The sequence below is a fragment of the Thunnus thynnus genome, chromosome 22 (genome assembly GCF_963924715.1).
Source record: "Thunnus thynnus chromosome 22, fThuThy2.1, whole genome shotgun sequence".
Lineage (NCBI taxonomy): Eukaryota > Metazoa > Chordata > Actinopteri > Scombriformes > Scombridae > Thunnus > Thunnus thynnus.
Window position 1 is genome coordinate 17373973 of NC_089538.1, and position 22595 is coordinate 17396567.

General features: G+C 36.2%; 1 protein-coding gene across 1 annotated transcript in view; it reads left to right on the top strand.

The window, feature by feature from the left end:
* Nucleotides 1-22595, top strand: part of LOC137175028 (Fc receptor-like protein 5) — a 137296-nt gene that overhangs the window by 73650 nt on the left and 41051 nt on the right. Inside the window, exons 7-8 of the mRNA XM_067580648.1 lie at nucleotides 21184-21441; nucleotides 22195-22437. Coding sequence (XP_067436749.1) covers nucleotides 21184-21441; nucleotides 22195-22437 — 501 coding nt within the window. The remainder of the gene's footprint in view (nucleotides 1-21183; nucleotides 21442-22194; nucleotides 22438-22595) is intronic.

Consider the following 22595-nt stretch of genomic DNA (forward strand, 5'->3'; position numbering starts at 1 on the left):
GTTTTTATCAGTGTAAGTTTGATGAGGGGACAGAATCCGAAGAGAAAGAACTGAAAGTTGAAGGTAAGTAGCTTTCATACTGTGATGAAAAAAAAATGTTCACAAAATAATCTTATCTCAGAAGGTCCACTTAGCTTTTCTCAGCTCTTAACTGCATTACACTTTATTCATTCAGCAAAGATTTTTGTTTTTGTCTTAAATGTTTTCATACTTCTTCTTCTGGAGTGCTGAACAACAAGTGAATCTTTTTTCTGCCTTCACCTAACCAGTCACTAAACAAAAGAGAGAAACTGACGTCATATTGTTTGACTTCTGTGAACTAAAGTCTTCAGTTTCATGCAGATTTTGTCACAAGGGTACGGGAGGCTGAGAGAGCTTAATGCACTGCAACTTAAGATTCACATGTAAATGTAGCAGAAAACACACAAGCATGTGAAGAAAACACATATGCAGCATTTAGAAAGACAAGTTGGAGTTTATGAACACAAACATTCTCAAACAGAGAGTCTAAATTCATTTGAACATTGAGTTATACATAATTTGAGACAGATGTTTCCTTTGTGTTCTGTAAAAATGTAAATACATTCTTGATGACATGTTCATTACAGTAATTTCTTTGTTTTATTGTTTTTCTAAACTTAACAGCACGTAGACGCAACATTACACTGAGAGCAGACAGGAACATCATACCAGTACAGGGAAGTGTGACTCTGACCTGCAATGTGGAGGACTCTACTGGCTGGAAATATGACTGGTTCAGACGTACCTCTAAAAATTCTCAAGCAACTCATCTTCAGACAGCAGAAGCTGATGAATCAGACAGTATCAGTATCTCACATGGAGGCATTTACACCTGCAGAGGACGGAGAACAGAACCAGATGTCTTCACACCTGAAAGTGATAATGTCACCATTGAGGAAACAGGTGAGTTAAGTCATTTGTTCTGAAATAAAACAACTTATATTCTTTAAATTAAATTCTTAAACAGTGTCTGAAGTGTGGAAGAGAAGCATATGTGGTAACAAGAACCATAATGAATGGATGATTTAGTCCAGTATCTCTTAGCTCTCTGAAGGAAGTTTGAAAATGGCTGAAATCCTTTATCATGGTAATAATACAACATTTGTTTGACACTTCAGTTTGTTTACAGACACAATAAAGGAGTTGAGGGTTCTTCACTAATGCTGCTCAGTTTTACTTATAAATATTTGGAAAACACATGACTGCTTAATGCAGTATTATTTATGGACTTTTCCTTGATGTTGAATATCATTTAACTCAATGTTTCAGCTGAAATGGTTTTTGCCTTGTTTCAATCTAGATTTTAAATTGGTGAGGTGGCTTTTAGATTATTTTATTGAGTATATTTTAAAATGATCAGAGTCAGTGATGGCAGGTAAGATTCTTTACTCCAGTGGCTCCCCCGAGTGGTGAGTCCTTTCTCTGCATGAGAACAGACACATCATTAAATTTGTATATAGACTATATATAGTTTAAAATGCCTTTATTATGCTTTGACCTTTTTTAAGTTTGATTAAGTTTGATGAGGTTTCAATCTTTATTTTAGTGCTGAATACACACTTCTCCGGACACTCTGAAGGTGACCATTTATATATTTTATATAAATATTTATCTCTTATTTTTTAATACTTGCTGTATTACTCTTAATCACCCTTTTTGTATCTAAAGTAGATTAGTGCAGAATTGCTTATTCCTCAAAACTATATATATTTTGGTCTTTATCATTTCTGGGCAGATTTGTATGTTTATATTGTGAGACCAGATGTTGTTCTGACCCTTGAGACAAATTGTATATTTACTAAAGAGTTTGTTAACTTCATACAGATGAGTTTTCTCTTCATGCGTTCATCTTTTAATCTTAACGTTCATCATTAACAGGGCAGGGTGATGACTCAGCAGAGGACACTGGTGAGTCTGATGTGGAGAAAGGATCATCTGCAGGTGCAGTCAATTACAACAGTCATTACAACTTCATTCATTATTACACTGGAGGTGATTACAGGTCAACATGCAGTTCAAATGATCTCACTTACTTTGGGTAGTGACATGTGTGCTGGCTGCCACAGTGTCTTTTTACATCATCTTATAATTGTGATCATTGATTGTGAAAACCAAGTGCAGGACCAGCCTGTATGAGCAATATTCCTCTTATAATTATAATATCTTATAATTGTGAAACTAATATAGCAAACAGGTGAGTGTGGAGCTGCTTTTAAGATATTGGGACATAAAATCATTTAGTGGGCATATCATTAATTATTACAGTAAGTGTGAGTACAACTTCCTCTTAATCCAATTTAATGCTGAATTCTCACAACACACTTTAAAACCATTATATTTAATAGTGATGTCATATTGCTACTAAATAACTAATTTTGTCACAGCTTTGTTTATATGAAATATATAATAATTTACAGTAGTTGAGATGATTAATGAAACAAGACTACACCTCTGTTGCACAGATGATGATGTGATCCTGGAAAGTCCTGAATTCACATTGTTTGAAGGAGACTCAGTGACTCTGCGCTGTAGACATCGTACTCCTGGATATGAGAAGCAAGCCACCTTCTACAGAAATGGATCACCTCTTGAAACATACACAGACCATCAACCACATAGAATATCAGACACCACTGTAGAAATGACCATTTATCCAGTATCAGTGTCAGACAGAGGTTTTTATAAGTGTAAGTTTGATGAGGGGCCAGAATCCGAAGAGAAAGAACTGAAAGTTGAAGGTAAGTAGCTTTCATACTGTGATGAAAAAAAAAAGGTTCACAAAATAATCTTATCTCAGAAGGTCCACTTAGCTTTTCTCAGCCTTTAACTGCATTTCACTATATTCATTAGGCAAAGATTTTTTTTTTGTCTTAAATGTTTTCATACTTCTTCTTCTGGAGAACTGAACAACAAGTGAATCTTTTTTCTGCCTTCACCTAACCAGTCACTAAACAAAAGAGAGAAACTGACGTCATATTGTTTGACTTCTGTGAACTAAAGTCTTCAGTTTCATGCAGATTTTGTCACAAGGGTACGGGAGGCTGAGAGAGCTTAATGCACTGCAACTTAAGATTCACATGTAAATGTAGCAGAAAACACACAAGCATGTGAAGAAAACACATATGCAGCATTTAGAAAGACAAGTTGGAGTTTATGAACATAAACATTTTCAAACAGAGAGTCTAAATTCATTTGAACATTGAGTTATACATAATTTGAGACAGATGTTTCCTTTGTGTTCTGTAAAAATGTAAATACATTCTTGATGACATGTTCATTACAGTAATTTCTTTGTTTTATTGTTTTTCTAAACTTAACAGCACGTAGACGCAACATTACACTGAGAGCAGACAGGAACATCATACCAGTACAGGGAAGTGTGACTCTGACCTGCAATGTGGAGGACTCTACTGGCTGGAAATATGACTGGTTCAGACGTACCTCTAAAAATTCTCAAGCAACTCATCTTCAGACAGCAGAAGCTGATGAATCAGACAGTATCAGTATCTCACATGGAGGCATTTACACCTGCAGAGGACGGAGAACAGAACCAGATGTCTTCACACCTGAAAGTGATAATGTCACCATTGAGGAAACAGGTGAGTTAAGTCATTTGTTCTGAAATAAAACAACTTATATTCTTTAAATTAAATTCTTAAACAGTGTCTGAAGTGTGGAAGAGAACCATATGTGGTAACAAGAACCATAATGAATGGATGATTTAGTCTAGTACCTCTTAGCTCTCTGAAGGAAGTTTGAAAATGGCTGAAATCCTTTATCATGGTAATAATACAACATTTGTTTGACACTTCAGTTTGTTTACAGACACAATAAAGGAGTTGAGGGTTCTTCACTAATGCTGCTCAGTTTTACTTATAAATATTTGGAAAACACATGACTGCTTAATGCAGTATTATTTATGGACTTTTCCTTGATGTTGAATATCATTTAACTCAATGTTTCAGCTGAAATGGTTTTAGCTTGTTTCAGTCTAGATTTTAAATAGGTGAGGTGGCTTTTAGATTATTTTATTGAGTATATTTTAAAATGATCAGAGTCAGTGATGGCAGGTAAGATTCTTTACTCCAGTGGCTCCCCCGAGTGGTGAGTCCTTTCTCTGCATGAGAACTGACACATCATTAAATTTGCTGACAGTACTGTGATCCTCAGTTTATTACTTGAGCAACTTTTCCCCCCCAGATACAAATCTTTTCTTCAGGTGAATGTTTATAAGAAATATGGCTGTGAACAAACTGTCCTGGAATGCAAATAAAATCTATTCACACCAAATCTCAACAACATCTGTTTTTATCATATAAACTTGAAATGTTAATGCTGAATAAAAGGTTCTAATTATTGTTCATAGAAAATTGAATTTAATATTTTTTTAATTCCAGTAATCTGTCTGCTTGGTAACCTAGACAGCAAAGATGCAACTACATGGGATTATTAAACTGTTCCCCAAAATGACTGATGTTGAACAGTCAAGTCTCTCTGCACTGTGAGATAAATGCATCCTGTAAAAGTTTAGGTTCAGGTGTTCTGGAGGACTGTTGTCCTCAGTAAGACCTGTTTATCTGACAAACATGTGATTGCAAAGCTCTTTTCATACGACTTGATTTATATCTGTTTTTTATGTTTTTGATGTTGCCTTGTATCTTTTATATTTCTCTCTCAATTTTATATTTCTAGTTGTGTCTAACTGTGTATTTTTGTTTTAAACAGTTTCCAACAAGGCTGTTGTGACTCTGCAACCCAACTGGCCTGTGATATACAGTGGTGAGACAATCACTGTCAGATGTGAGATCAAGAGAGGTGGACACACTCGATGGGAATATGAATGGAGACCAAACAATATGGACACATCTCTGAAAGATAATGAATACAAGATTAGCAGTGTTTCTGTTTCCAACAGTGGAGCCTACAGTTGTAAAGGTAGAAAGAACTTGTATTCATCAACAGAGTGGAGTGATGCCATCACATTGACAGTATCATGTAAGTCAAACCATCTGTCATTCATATTCAAAATGGCTTGTTTTTCATTTCAGTCTATCTAAGTAAGATAACAGAAAATATTTTCTTCCTCCAACAATGATGCAGCCTCCTATGAGCAGCTCAGTAACAAGTGGTTGCTTTTTAGTTTGGGAACAGAATTACTGAAACTGAGCCACCTGCTTTTGAAATGTAATTATTCACAGGGAAATGTGCAGAGAAGACCAGATAACTATGCAGTTGTCTTCCTATAAGTGAACAATTAATCACAGTGAACCTTCTTAGTTATGTGGTAACACCTGTGTTTCCCAAAGCAGTTATCACATGCTCTGTTCTTAACTTCCATATGATGGCAGTTGTCTGTGACTTAGTGAAAGTTCAAAGAGTGTGATTAAGTTTTTTTTTCTTTTTAACAATATTAGAAGGCTATTATGTTCAATGGATCAAGTCTGCTGTGTAACAATATAATGGAGTAAAACATGTTTTCTAGGGCAAATCTCATTCCAGTTGTTATAGTTGTTGTTTTGTTTTTTACTCTCAGCAAATAAACCCAAGTCCACACTGACAGAAGACAAAACCATCATACCAGTAGGGGGCAGAGTGACACTGACCTGCTCTGTGGACCCATCATCATCTGGTTGGAAATACTACTTTGAACCCCTGACCACACAAGATGTTCTTTTCCAGTCAACTGGACAAATGACTGTCTCACATGGGGGACTCTACAGGTGCAGAGGAGGGAGAGGAAACCCAGTTTACTACACAGAGTACAGTGATTCAATCATGATCAACAAAATTGGTGAGTTTGACAATGAGATGAAATCCTTTATCATGGTAATAATACAACATTTGTTTGACACTTCAGTTTGTATACAGACACAATAAAGGAGTTGAGGGTTCTTCACTAATGCTGCTCAGTTTTACTTATAAATGTTTGGAAAACACATGACTGCTTAATGCAGTATTATTTGTGGACTTTTCCTTGACATTGAACATCATTTAACACAATGTTTCAGCTGAAATGGTTTTAGCTTGTTGCAGTCTAGATTGCAAATTGGTGAGGTGGCTTTTAGATTATTTTATTGATTATATTTTAAAATGATCAGAGTCAGTGATGGCAGGTAAGATTCTTTACTCCAGTGGCTCCCCTGAGTGGTGAGTCCTTTCTCAGCATGAGAACAGACACATCATTAAATTTGCTGACAGTACTGTGATCCTCAGTTTATTACTTGAGCAACTTTTTCCCCCTGATACAAATCTTTTCTTCAGGTGAATGTTTATAAGAAATATGGCTGTGAACAAACTGTCCTGGAATGCAAATAAAATCTATTCACACCAAATCTCAACAACATCTGTTTTTATCATATAAACTTGAAATGTTAATGCTGAATAAAAGGTTCTAATTATTGTTCATAGAAAATTGAATTTAATATTTTTTTAATTCCAGTAATCTGCCTGCTTGGTAACATAGACAGCAAAGATGCAACTACATGGGATTATTAAACTGTTCCCCAAAATGACTGATGTTGAACAGTCAAGTCTCTCTGCACTGTGAGATAAATGCATCCTGTGAAAGTTTAGGTTCAGGTGTTCTGGAGGACTGTTGTCCTCAGTAAGACCTGTTTATCTGACAAACATGTGATTGCAAAGCTCTTTTCATACGACTTGATTTATATCTGTTTTTTATGTTTTTGATGTTGCCTTGTATCTTTTATATTTCTCTCTCAATTTTATATTTCTAGTTGTGTCTAACTGTGTATTTTTGTTTTAAACAGTTTCCAACAAGGCTGTTGTGACTCTGCAACCCAACTGGCCTGTGATATACAGTGGTGAGACAATCACTGTCAGATGTGAGATCCTGGAAGGTGCAGACCCTCTATGGGAATATGAATGGAGAATAAACAACTTGGACACACATCTGAAAGATAAGGAATACAAGATTAGCAGTGCTTCTGTTTCCAACAGTGGAGCCTACAGTTGTAAGGGTAGAAAGAACTTGTATTCCTCAACAGAGTGGAGTGATGCCATCACATTGACAGTATCATGTAAGTCAAACCATCTGTCATTCATATTCAAAATGGCTTGTTTTTCATTTCAGTCTATCTAAGTAAGATAACAGAAAATATTTTCTTCCTCCAACAATGATGCAGCCTCCTATGAGCAGCTCAGTAACAAGTGGTTGCTTTTTAGTTTGGGAACAGAATTACTGAAACTGAACCACCTGCTTTTGAAATGTAATTATTCACAGGGAAATGTGCAGAGAAGACCAGATAACTATGCAGTTGTCTTCCTATAAGTGAACAATAAATCACAGTGAACCTTCTTAGTTATGTGGTAACACCTGTGTTTCCCAGAGCAGTTATCACATGCTCTGTTCTTAACTTTCATATGATGGTAGTTCTCTGTGACTTAGTGAATGTTCAAATAGTGATCAAGTTTCTTTTTTTTTTAATTTTTTTTTGTAACAATATTAGAAGACTGTTATGTTCAAGTGTATCAAGTCTGCTGTGTAACAATATAATGGAGTAAAACATGTTTTCTAGGGCAAATCTCATTCCAATTGTTATAGTTGTTGTTTTGTTTTTTACTCTCAGCGAATAAACCCAAGCCCACACTGAAAGAAGACAATACCATCATACCAGTACGGGGCAGAGTGACACTGACCTGCTCTATGGAGGGTTCTGCTGGCTGGAAATACGACTGGTTCAGACAAACGTCAGACTCTTCTATAGCTCAGCCCATGAGAAATGTTAACCCGGACAGAGTTATAAGAGTTTATGAAGGAGGCATCTACTACTGCAGAGGAGGAAGAGGATATCCAGTCTTCTCCACAGAGAACAGCAACAAAGTCACTATTCAGCAAACTGGTGAGTTAAGTCATTTGTTTTTGAATAAAACAACATGTATTCTTTAAGATCTGTAAACAGTCCCTGAAGTGTGAGGGAGAACAACTGTGGCATCAATAAGAAAAAAGACAAACATGAATGAATGAATATAGAGCAGTAGTTCTTATTTTAAGTGATGATGGAGAAAACAGAACATGTGTTGGATCCTCTAGTTGATTTTTTATTGAATAGACCTCAAAGAGTGAAAGTCACTTTTGTCATATTTGCTCCCCTGAGACTTTGTCAACACCTCCTTTGTATAATTGTTATACTGTTTTATTATGTAACCAAAATACCCCGTTTTTAAGGGTAGAGTTATTCCAAAAAACGACAGAGGCATTCAGTTCTACTTTAAAACCCTCATCAGGAGGTAATGATGTGAAACAACAGCTAATAAATACCAGGATGGCCAACAGTGATATACAGTATATGAACATTTAGCATCATGTAACAAATTCAAATTCAAACTGATATTATGAAAATTACTGATTATTGGGAGATGAAACCTGGAACAAAGGTGATGACGACTCAATGAAAAGACATTGATGGACAATATACAAAAATGCAGAAATAGTAGATCAAAATAAGAGACTTTCCTTCCTGGAGGACTTGTTGGAAAATAAATACTAGAACATTCTACAACAAACCTTCCTTGAACAGTGATTTAAAAGCTTTTAAGAAACTGAAGTTGAAAACTTTGCGGCTTTTTGTTCTGTCACGTAGCATCTGACCAGCTTAGCTGCAGTTTAGACAGGATCCAGTTAAACATGAACTTGCAGGAGTTGAAAATGCAGCTGCTAAACTGAACCTGATGTTCTGTCAAAACGAGCAGAGCTTTAGCTGAACTGCAGCTAAACTGGATGTATGATGAAGTTATCTTAAGTTTTGCCCAACGTATGTGTTTCAGAGGAATGTAACATCATAATGATCTGTGTAACTGTCTGACTTCTGTCAGCAGCTAAAAAAAAGCCTCAATTTAATTTTTTTAAAATTCGGCTGTTTCAAACTATAATTAAATGACAAAAATGTAAATGACACACAGACCTATTGACATGATTTGAGGCACTAAACTTTTATGAAATTCAGTTGAGCAAATATTTACCATGACCTCAAATAACTGTGAGATGGACTCCCAGAAAAATATAATTTTATTGTAAATCCTGTCTCCTTTTCCCAGTTGCAAAAATCAATAGGCTAAAATAGTTTTGCTTATATTATATCTTAATATTATGGCAGTGTAATGCTGCCACCATGATAAAAATATTTGCTCAGTTTCTCAATATAACAAGAAACCAAAAGTTCAAAAGCAATTGGACACTTGGCTGCTAATTGTTTCTTTGGCAGCTGTGTGTCAAAAGAGTTCACATGTACAGTGACAAAGCAAACAGAAGAGTGAAAACACAAACATTAAGAAAAACATGCTGCAAATCCAGAGATGCTACAAACTGCAAAACACATACAAAAGTGAAAGCACAAACATTAAAGGAAATGTGCTCCTAAAAAATAAAAGAAATACTGTAAGAACTTGAATTCTTAATGCTGAATAAGAAGGTTCTGATTCTTGTTCATTGACAATTTAATTTAATGAATCTTCTAAACATTTCCAGTAATCTGCCTGCTTGGTAACCTAGACAGCAAAAACTCAACTACAGACTGTTCCCCAAAATGACTGATGTTGAACAGTCAAGTCTCTCTGCACTGTGAGATAAATGCATCCCGTAAAAGTTTAGGTTCAGGTGTTCTGGAGGACTGTTGTCCTCAGTAAGACCTGTTTATCTGACAAACATGTGACTGCAAAGGTCTTTTCATACGACTTTAATTTTCTGTTTGAACAGTTTCCAACAAGGCTGTTGTGACTCTGCAACCCAACTGGCCTCTGATATACAGTGGTGAGACAATCACTGTCAGATGTGAGATCCAGGGAGGTGGACACACTCGATGGGAATATGAATGGAGAATAAACAATATGGACACATCTCTGAAAGATAATGAATACAAGATTAGTGCTTCTGTTTCCTACAGTGGAGCCTACAGTTGTAAAGGTAGAAAGAACTTGTATTCCTCAACAGAGTGGAGTGATGCCATCACATTGACAGTATCATGTAAGTCAAACCATCTGTCATTCATATTCAAAATGGCTTGTTTTTCATTTCAGTCTATCTAAGTAAGATAACAGAAAATATTTTCTTCCTCCAACAATGATGCAGCCTCCTATGAGCAGCTCAGTAACAAGTGGTTGCTTTTTAGTTTGGGAACAGAATTACTGAAACTGAACCACCTGCTTTTGAAATGTAATTATTCACAGGGAAATGTGCAGAGAAGACCAGATAACTATGCAGTTGTCTTCCTATAAGTGAACAATAAATCACAGTGAACCTTCTTAGTTATGTGGTAACACCTGTGTTTCCCAGAGCAGTTATCACATGCTCTGTTCTTAACTTTCATATGATGGTAGTTCTCTGTGACTTAGTGAATGTTCAAATAGTGATCAAGTTTCTTTTTTTTTTAATTTTTTTTTGTAACAATATTAGAAGACTGTTATGTTCAAGTGTATCAAGTCTGCTGTGTAACAATATAATGGAGTAAAACATGTTTTCTAGGGCAAATCTCATTCCAATTGTTATAGTTGTTGTTTTGTTTTTTACTCTCAGCGAATAAACCCAAGCCCACACTGAAAGAAGACAATACCATCATACCAGTACGGGGCAGAGTGACACTGACCTGCTCTATGGAGGGTTCTGCTGGCTGGAAATACGACTGGTTCAGACAAACGTCAGACTCTTCTATAGCTCAGCCCATGAGAAATGTTAACCCGGACAGAGTTATAAGAGTTTATGAAGGAGGCATCTACTACTGCAGAGGAGGAAGAGGATATCCAGTCTTCTCCACAGAGAACAGCAACAAAGTCACTATTCAGCAAACTGGTGAGTTAAGTCATTTGTTTTTGAATAAAACAACATGTATTCTTTAAGATCTGTAAACAGTCCCTGAAGTGTGAGGGAGAACAACTGTGGCATCAATAAGAAAAAAGACAAACATGAATGAATGAATATAGAGCAGTAGTTCTTATTTTAAGTGATGATGGAGAAAACAGAACATGTGTTGGATCCTCTAGTTGATTTTTTATTGAATAGACCTCAAAGAGTGAAAGTCACTTTTGTCATATTTGCTCCCCTGAGACTTTGTCAACACCTCCTTTGTATAATTGTTATACTGTTTTATTATGTAACCAAAATACCCCGTTTTTAAGGGTAGAGTTATTCCAAAAAACGACAGAGGCATTCAGTTCTACTTTAAAACCCTCATCAGGAGGTAATGATGTGAAACAACAGCTAATAAATACCAGGATGGCCAACAGTGATATACAGTATATGAACATTTAGCATCATGTAACAAATTCAAATTCAAACTGATATTATGAAAATTACTGATTATTGGGAGATGAAACCTGGAACAAAGGTGATGACGACTCAATGAAAAGACATTGATGGACAATATACAAAAATGCAGAAATAGTAGATCAAAATAAGAGACTTTCCTTCCTGGAGGACTTGTTGGAAAATAAATACTAGAACATTCTACAACAAACCTTCCTTGAACAGTGATTTAAAAGCTTTTAAGAAACTGAAGTTGAAAACTTTGCGGCTTTTTGTTCTGTCACGTAGCATCTGACCAGCTTAGCTGCAGTTTAGACAGGATCCAGTTAAACATGAACTTGCAGGAGTTGAAAATGCAGCTGCTAAACTGAACCTGATGTTCTGTCAAAACGAGCAGAGCTTTAGCTGAACTGCAGCTAAACTGGATGTATGATGAAGTTATCTTAAGTTTTGCCCAACGTATGTGTTTCAGAGGAATGTAACATCATAATGATCTGTGTAACTGTCTGACTTCTGTCAGCAGCTAAAAAAAAGCCTCAATTTAATTTTTTTAAAATTCGGCTGTTTCAAACTATAATTAAATGACAAAAATGTAAATGACACACAGACCTATTGACATGATTTGAGGCACTAAACTTTTATGAAATTCAGTTGAGCAAATATTTACCATGACCTCAAATAACTGTGAGATGGACTCCCAGAAAAATATAATTTTATTGTAAATCCTGTCTCCTTTTCCCAGTTGCAAAAATCAATAGGCTAAAATAGTTTTGCTTATATTATATCTTAATATTATGGCAGTGTAATGCTGCCACCATGATAAAAATATTTGCTCAGTTTCTCAATATAACAAGAAACCAAAAGTTCAAAAGCAATTGGACACTTGGCTGCTAATTGTTTCTTTGGCAGCTGTGTGTCAAAAGAGTTCACATGTACAGTGACAAAGCAAACAGAAGAGTGAAAACACAAACATTAAGAAAAACATGCTGCAAATCCAGAGATGCTACAAACTGCAAAACACATACAAAAGTGAAAGCACAAACATTAAAGGAAATGTGCTCCTAAAAAATAAAAGAAATACTGTAAGAACTTGAATTCTTAATGCTGAATAAGAAGGTTCTGATTCTTGTTCATTGACAATTTAATTTAATGAATCTTCTAAACATTTCCAGTAATCTGCCTGCTTGGTAACCTAGACAGCAAAAACTCAACTACAGACTGTTCCCCAAAATGACTGATGTTGAACAGTCAAGTCTCTCTGCACTGTGAGATAAATGCATCCCGTAAAAGTTTAGGTTCAGGTGTTCTGGAGGACTGTTGTCCTCAGTAAGACCTGTTTATCTGACAAACATGTGACTGCAAAGGTCTTTTCATACGACTTTAATTTTCTGTTTGAACAGTTTCCAACAAGGCTGTTGTGACTCTGCAACCCAACTGGCCTCTGATATACAGTGGTGAGACAATCACTGTCAGATGTGAGATCCAGGGAGGTGGACACACTCGATGGGAATATGAATGGAGAATAAACAATATGGACACATCTCTGAAAGATAATGAATACAAGATTAGTGCTTCTGTTTCCTACAGTGGAGCCTACAGTTGTAAAGGTAGAAAGAACTTGTATTCCTCAACAGAGTGGAGTGATGCCATCACATTGACAGTATCATGTAAGTCAAACCATCTGTCATTCATATTCAAAATGGCTTGTTTTTCATTTCAGTCTATCTAAGTAAGATAACAGAAAATATTTTCTTCCTCCAACAATGATGCAGCCTCCTATGAGCAGCTCAGTAACAAGTGGTTGCTTTTTAGTTTGGGAACAGAATTACTGAAACTGAACCACCTGCTTTTGAAATGTAATTATTCACAGGGAAATGTGCAGAGAAGACCAGATAACTATGCAGTTGTCTTCCTATAAGTGAACAATAAATCACAGTGAACCTTCTTAGTTATGTGGTAACACCTGTGTTTCCCAGAGCAGTTATCACATGCTCTGTTCTTAACTTTCATATGATGGTAGTTCTCTGTGACTTAGTGAATGTTCAAATAGTGATCAAGTTTCTTTTTTTTTTAATTTTTTTTTGTAACAATATTAGAAGACTGTTATGTTCAAGTGTATCAAGTCTGCTGTGTAACAATATAATGGAGTAAAACATGTTTTCTAGGGCAAATCTCATTCCAATTGTTATAGTTGTTGTTTTGTTTTTTACTCTCAGCGAATAAACCCAAGCCCACACTGAAAGAAGACAATACCATCATACCAGTACGGGGCAGAGTGACACTGACCTGCTCTATGGAGGGTTCTGCTGGCTGGAAATACGACTGGTTCAGACAAACGTCAGACTCTTCTATAGCTCAGCCCATGAGAAATGTTAACCCGGACAGAGTTATAAGAGTTTATGAAGGAGGCATCTACTACTGCAGAGGAGGAAGAGGATATCCAGTCTTCTCCACAGAGAACAGCAACAAAGTCACTATTCAGCAAACTGGTGAGTTAAGTCATTTGTTTTTGAATAAAACAACATGTATTCTTTAAGATCTGTAAACAGTCCCTGAAGTGTGAGGGAGAACAACTGTGGCATCAATAAGAAAAAAGACAAACATGAATGAATGAATATAGAGCAGTAGTTCTTATTTTAAGTGATGATGGAGAAAACAGAACATGTGTTGGATCCTCTAGTTGATTTTTTATTGAATAGACCTCAAAGAGTGAAAGTCACTTTTGTCATATTTGCTCCCCTGAGACTTTGTCAACACCTCCTTTGTATAATTGTTATACTGTTTTATTATGTAACCAAAATACCCCGTTTTTAAGGGTAGAGTTATTCCAAAAAACGACAGAGGCATTCAGTTCTACTTTAAAACCCTCATCAGGAGGTAATGATGTGAAACAACAGCTAATAAATACCAGGATGGCCAACAGTGATATACAGTATATGAACATTTAGCATCATGTAACAAATTCAAATTCAAACTGATATTATGAAAATTACTGATTATTGGGAGATGAAACCTGGAACAAAGGTGATGACGACTCAATGAAAAGACATTGATGGACAATATACAAAAATGCAGAAATAGTAGATCAAAATAAGAGACTTTCCTTCCTGGAGGACTTGTTGGAAAATAAATACTAGAACATTCTACAACAAACCTTCCTTGAACAGTGATTTAAAAGCTTTTAAGAAACTGAAGTTGAAAACTTTGCGGCTTTTTGTTCTGTCACGTAGCATCTGACCAGCTTAGCTGCAGTTTAGACAGGATCCAGTTAAACATGAACTTGCAGGAGTTGAAAATGCAGCTGCTAAACTGAACCTGATGTTCTGTCAAAACGAGCAGAGCTTTAGCTGAACTGCAGCTAAACTGGATGTATGATGAAGTTATCTTAAGTTTTGCCCAACGTATGTGTTTCAGAGGAATGTAACATCATAATGATCTGTGTAACTGTCTGACTTCTGTCAGCAGCTAAAAAAAAGCCTCAATTTAATTTTTTTAAAATTCGGCTGTTTCAAACTATAATTAAATGACAAAAATGTAAATGACACACAGACCTATTGACATGATTTGAGGCACTAAACTTTTATGAAATTCAGTTGAGCAAATATTTACCATGACCTCAAATAACTGTGAGATGGACTCCCAGAAAAATATAATTTTATTGTAAATCCTGTCTCCTTTTCCCAGTTGCAAAAATCAATAGGCTAAAATAGTTTTGCTTATATTATATCTTAATATTATGGCAGTGTAATGCTGCCACCATGATAAAAATATTTGCTCAGTTTCTCAATATAACAAGAAACCAAAAGTTCAAAAGCAATTGGACACTTGGCTGCTAATTGTTTCTTTGGCAGCTGTGTGTCAAAAGAGTTCACATGTACAGTGACAAAGCAAACAGAAGAGTGAAAACACAAACATTAAGAAAAACGCGCTGCAAATCCAGAGATGCTACAAACTGCAAAACACATACAAAAGTGAAAGCACAAACATTAAAGGAAATGTGCTCCTAAAAAATAAAAGAAATACTGTAAGAACTTGAATTCTTAATGCTGAATAAGAAGGTTCTGATTCTTGTTCATTGACAATTTAATTTAATGAATCTTCTAAACATTTCCAGTAATCTGCCTGCTTGGTAACCTAGACAGCAAAAACTCAACTACAGACTGTTCCCCAAAATGACTGATGTTGAACAGTCAAGTCTCTCTGCACTGTGAGATAAATGCATCCCGTAAAAGTTTAGGTTCAGGTGTTCTGGAGGACTGTTGTCCTCAGTAAGACCTGTTTATCTGACAAACATGTGACTGCAAAGGTCTTTTCATACGACTTTAATTTTCTGTTTGAACAGTTTCCAACAAGGCTGTTGTGACTCTGCAACCCAACTGGCCTCTGATATACAGTGGTGAGACAATCACTGTCAGATGTGAGATCCAGGGAGGTGGACACACTCGATGGGAATATGAATGGAGAATAAACAATATGGACACATCTCTGAAAGATAATGAATACAAGATTAGTGCTTCTGTTTCCTACAGTGGAGCCTACAGTTGTAAAGGTAGAAAGAACTTGTATTCCTCAACAGAGTGGAGTGATGTCATCACATTGACATCATGTAAGTCAAATATGTTCATATCATATTCAGAATGTCATTTTGTTTCAATCTAGTTAGATAAGGTAACAGAAAATATGACCCCCTTCCTTCCTCTTTAGTGTCAGAACAGAAAAACTTCAGAGGAGTCAACATGCAGTGTGCCCCCCACCCCAAGAAAACAAGCAAACAAAACACTGTGCAATAATAAAACATCAACAGTACCTAGTTAGTTAGTTAGTTAGTTAGTTAGTTCTGTTTACCAAATCAGTTATCGACTGAGAGTCATATGTCACATGCTCTGTTTGCAACTTCCATATGATGGTACTTGCTAAATGACTTAATTGATGTTCAAAGTTTTTCTAAGGGAAATTCCATCTCACTTGTTACTTGTTTTGTTTTTTGCTCTGAACTGAACAGTGAATAAACCCAAACCGACACTGAGAGCAGACAAAACCATCATACCAGTACACGGCAGTGTGACACTGACCTGCTCTGTGGACGACTCTGCTGATTGGAGATATGGGTGGTTTGGACAAACTTCAGGCTCTTCTGCATATCAACCCATCACAAATGTTAAACCAGTTAACAAGGTCTCACAAGGAGGCATCTATTACTGCAGAGCAGGAAGAAGAGGAAGAGGAGGATACCCAGAGATCTTCACCGAGTACAGCAATGCAGTCACTATTTGGAAAACTGGTGAGTTTAGTGATTTGTTGTGGAAAAATACAACATAAATTATTTAAATATGTTATCAGTAGTGTAAAAAAGTTATTTTGGTATCAATAGCAAAAAATGAGAACGTTAATGAAAAACTGAGTATAAGTTAGTAGCTCTTACTCCTCTGATGATGGCGAAAATAAATCGTTACAACCCTCTTCAGGTTGTGTAAAGATGCAAAACAAGAGTAGAAGATGTTTCCATGACACCACTCAGTTTTATCCATAACATCTATTTCTGGTTAGAACACATTTCTCCTCTTAAAATGTTTGTGGATTTGTTTTGGTCTTTAAACACCATTCAGCCCCATTTCTGCCAAGAAGCTGCTGTCCTGTTGTTTAAATGGCTGCAGTGGCTTTTAGATTTTTTTATGAAATAGATCTCAAAAGTTGAGAGTCAGTGTTGTCAGATAAGATTTTCTCTCCACTGGCTGCCCCAAAGAAATCCTAATAATCCTAATTTGTATATTTTGTGTGTGTTTTTCTATTGCTTTTAATTGTTATTTTACTGTTTGGTTGGTTTTGTGCGTATTTTACATTTCTATTGGTATTACATTTCTAATAATTAGGTATTTTTCTATGTGAACAGTTCCAAATAAGGCCACTGTGATCCTGCAACCCAACTGGCCTCTAATATACAGGGGTGAGACAGTCACTGTCAGATGTGAGATCCAGGGAGGTGGAGACACTAAGTGGACATATGAATGGACACCAGCCAACTTAAACACATCTCCAACACTCAGTGAACACAGGATCAGCAGCAACAATTACTACAATGGAGAATACAAATGTAGAGGAAGGAAGGACTCATATTCCTCGACAGAGTGGAGTGATGTCATCACATTGACAGTAAAACGTAAGTTCATCTTTCATCCATAATGAACGTTATGTTTCTTATTTATTTTGTCTGTTTTTTTCATCAATGCCATCCGATATCACTTGCTCAGATACCTAATAACTATATTTATTTTGATTAATTTTATTTATGAAATCATTGCTAGAGGCTTTTGATTGGACCCAAAAGGACCCGAGAAAAATTTTAACAGCATTAGCAACACATGCTGCATATTCAGTCAGATCATCAGAACAAAACAAATTAACAGAGTAGAAAATGGCATCACTTTTTAAATGATTGATCTGTTAGTTTAATAGTGTTACATGTTGGCCTGGAGGCAACCATTCTGGCTTTTGAGCTATTTCAAGAATGATTTCACTCTAGTACTTGTACTCTCCTGTATTCTTAACAATATAATGAAGAACATTTTCAGGCAAATCCCATTCCAACCATTTACTTGTTTTGTTTATTTGTTCTAATGTGAACATCAAGTAATCTCAAGGCCACAGTGACAGCAGAAAGGACAGTCATACCAGTATATATTTCTGTTTTTATTCAAACTGTGTGTGACCTGCCCAACTGGAGGGTAAGGCTAATCCCACCTTAACCTGGGCTCCCCCCAAGACCACCTACTCTATACAGGTCAACACACAGATAAATGTAAAGAAATTAAACAGAGACATGGCTTCAAGTACAATTTTATCAAAATTTATTTAAAAAGATCAATTTAAAAAACGACAGTAATGTTGTAATACAACCAGAGACCAATTTATCAATATAATAAAGTTAATATCTGCCAAGTAGGTATTTAAGAGTTTAAAATACCTAACACACACTCACGATCATGCTGTGTCTGTGCGTATAATAAAAACATAAACATATTCAAAGTGCTCCTCACTCTAAAGAAAAACAAAAAAAACATATGATTAACAAGCCAGGCTGACTGGTACAGGATAACCGCTTTTTCCCATGACTATATCACCATGAATTTGCACAGCACTGCCACCACTGCAGACACACACACACACACACACACACACACACACACACACACACACACACACACACACAGCAAACTAACACCCCTAGGTGCCGTGTAATACTTATCTGTATGCAGGTGCACAACAACCCATATGGCTAGAGCCCCCACACAGTACGGCCCGGGTACCTAAAGCTAAATAAAAGGGGAACAGAGACAGCATTAATACACCTGACGAGGTCCTTCAGGCGCAGTGGGTTTGTCTGATAACACAAATCAACCAATACTACATGTGTATATTTGGTGGGTACAGTTTCTAACAAGACTGTTGTAACACAGCAAACCAACTGGCCTCAGATATTCAGTGGTGAGTCAATCACTCTAAGATGTGAGATCAAAGATAGTGGACACACTGAGTGGGAGTATGAATGGATAACAACCAAAGAAAAACCTCCAAAACACAGTGAATACTGGAGTTTCAGTGCTACTTTTTACAGTAGAAAAGTACTGTTGTATGGGTGAACATAAAATAGATATTTAGTCCTCAACAGAAAGAAGTGATCCCATCAGGTTGACAGTGTCATGTGAGTTGGACTGTGTTTCATCAATCGTGAGAATATCATGTTTTTGAGTTTCCACCTATCTGTGTCTGAATAATTCAATTGAAAACATTTCTTTACTCAATAATTAGTCAACTTCTCAGGACTGATCAGTAAAGAATTGTGTTTGTTTTTGAAGACAAGCCGTCATTCAGTGTCCTGTAGCATTTGGAATATACTTAATTGATTCATTGTTAACAGATTAAAGAGAATATAAACAATGACTCATGGTGCAGATCAAAGTGATTAAATCAATATTTTCTGTGTGCTTGGGACTCCCATAAAGATTATGTGAAATTCATTATGTTCTCAACTAAGTTATTCATATTGGACTAAATCACAGGGACAATAATTACCTTTTAATGTCTTTGTTCTAAACTGAACAGCAAATAGACCAAAGGCCAAACTAAGTGCTGACAACAGAGACATTCCAGTAGGGGGCAGTGTGACCCTGACCTGCTCTGTGGACCCATCATCATCTGGTTGGAAATATTACTTGTACAAAACCTCTGAACCCCTGAACACACAAGATGCTGTTTTCCAATCAACTGGACAAATCAGTGTCTCACAGGGAGGACTCTACTGGTGCAGAGGAGGGAGAGGAAACCCAGTTTACTACACAGAGTACAGTGATTCAATCAGGATCAACACAATTGGTGAGTTTGACAATGAGATTTGTTAGACACGGTTTAGAAAAAAACTGTATTGTGTTTTTATGATTATTGATTAAAATTTAGGCTAAAAAAACATTATGACTGTTATTGATTTGAACTTTGAACTGTATTAGATAAGATTTGTTTATATTTATAGAGACTAAAGTCTACATCATAACATGTTTCATTCTGAGAAAATCCCTTTCCAACAGATGCACCAGAGTCTGTCCTCACTGTGTCTCCATCATGGCTGAGTCCTGGAGACTCAGTAACTCTGAGCTGTGAGGTTGAACATCCATCTGCAGGATGGAGGTTCTACTGGTATAAGACTGTTCCCAAACTATCAGACAACTCCTACAGCTATGAGCTGATACCTGGTAGCACCAATGGGACTGAACAGGATTCCTACATCATTCATGGGTCGACACACACAGCAGGATATATGTGTAGAGCTGGAAGAGGAGACCCAGTGTTTTACACTCATTACAGCAAACCTGCGTTTGTTTGGTCTGGAGGTGAGTTTGCTTGTTTGTTTTTGTCTCCTTCTGTCAAGAAGCAGTTGTGATGTCATTATCTGGGTATTGATTGTGGTGAACCTATGACCTTTCTCCATCAAGTCAAGATTTCAGTTTTTCAACACACTCACCAAACACAATGTTGATATTGAATTATTCTACATACTGGACTGGGCTGGATTTCCTTCTTTAAATCTTCAATTGATCTGAAAGCATTACAGCATCAAAAAACTGAGATATTATGATTTTACTTGTCATCGAAATCAAACTCTGCTCCTCTTTGCAATGAATGCTTTTACTTTGGATGCCTGAGCTCATCTTACAGTGAATACTCATTACTTTTACTGACACAGCAGGCTGGACAGGTGTGGTTAAATGAGAGTTTATCTAGTGGTCAGGCAACATATAGACATACAAAACAGTCAAAATCTAGTAATGAAAAACCAGAAAAGTCAGCAGGCAACAAAGCAGGTAAATGGACATAGTACAGAAACAGCTGGAAACCTGAGAAAACTCAGACAGATGAGAGAAAAACACTGACTATACAGTACCAGTCAAAAGTTTGGACACACTTTCTCATTCAAGGGAAGGTGTGTCCAAACTTTTGACTAGTACTTTATATAGAGACAATGAAACATCATTTAGTATGAAAAACACATCCTCTGTATGTTTGAAAGGTGGCAGGTAAATGTAGGTTGTTTACAGCTTCACAGTGAACAGTTGCTGTAGTTATCTTGGTAGCAAGTTTTCAAGATAGAAAAAATAATCAAAACATCCATAAAACAGCTCAAACCACTCTGCAGCACACTTCACGTCTCCACTGTCAGTCCATATGCTCTGTATGTTCTTAACACTCAGTTTCACCAAAACACTGAACCTTTTGCACAGTTTATGTTATTCAGATGTTTTTACTCTCAACAACAAAATGTATTAAAAATACAAAAAAGAGGATTTTTTGCATTATGATCTTTTTTAAATTTAATATCTCTGTACTTGGTTTGCTCCTCATTACATGTTGTTTTCCAGATGTTCATTCAGCAGTGACTCTCAAAGTGAGTCCTGACAGAGTGCAGCACTTCATCTATGACTCTGTCTCACTGAGCTGTGAAGGAAACTTTACTAAGTGGAGAGTGAGGAGGTTTCCTGAGGACCACAACTGTTTTAACTGGAGGTCAATGACTGGATCCACATGCAACATCGACAGTTCACAGCAGAGTGATGCAGTGTACTGGTGTGAGTCTGGATCAGGAGAGTTCAGCAATGCAGTCAACATCACTATACAGAGTATGTTTACATTACATTTTATTTTATTTTCATCTTGTATTTAAATTATTTTCAACATGTCACTAACTACACTTCCTGTGTAGACAAACAAGTTCTATGCCTAACCTTTTGATAGAAACATTATATTACTGTTTCTTTAACAAAATTAAAAGCTCATTAAACTATATTTCCTTACGATTATCATAAAGAAACATCATCCAATCAATTAGAAAATCAGACGTTCTCTGCACAACATTATAATTTAGTCATGTTCTTGTCAAACACGGGTAATACAAAAGAATAAATAAATTCTGAAAGGGCTTCCTTCAAACCAAAAACTCATCTGTGGACAAAATTAATGCTTCTTCATATTTATTTAAACAACTGGAAATTAATATTTTACAAATCCAAGATGTTTGGTCCACAGTTTTTTTGGTGTACAGCAAGATCTTTCTTTATTCTTGATGATAAAATTAACATGCTGATTTAGTCAGAGGTGTTTTTGTGTCAATAGCCATCCACTGTTTCTTTCATGTGTACCTGTTAGCGCTAGAGCTAACTAGCCATAGCTAGTATATTTACAGTTACAAGGCATGTATGTAATAAAGCTGAAATGTTGGGTCTTTGCTCAGCTACACTGATTCTGTGAGATAAATTAGTTGGAGAAAAATAAAGGCATATGTGTGGTCTATTCTCATGGTTTTATGTCACCTTGTTCTAAAGGTCAGCAGCTGGTCTCTGACTGAAACTTCATATTCTTTGACTGTTTTACAGATGCAGATATTATCCTGGTGAGCCCTGTGCATCCTGTGACTGAGGGAGATTCTGTTACTCTTGGCTGCAAACTGAAGAGAGGAGAATTACTTTCCAACGTGTTTTTCTATCAAAATGACAAACTTATCCAAAATGATACCAGAGGGGAGCTGAATATCTCTGCAGTGTCAAAGTCAGACGAAGGCTTCTACAAGTGTAAATACTCAGGAAAAGAATCAGTACAGAGTTGGATGTCAGTTAAGGGTGAGTAGGATTAAAACAATTCATGCATTTTCTTTCTTGTAAACTGTGTTGCTGTCTTAGAAAGAAATGTGGTCAAATACTTTACAGAATTAGAAATTTACAGGTTTAGTTTCAGCTGATTTCACATATTGGATTGTGTAAGAGATCTTGTTTTATAC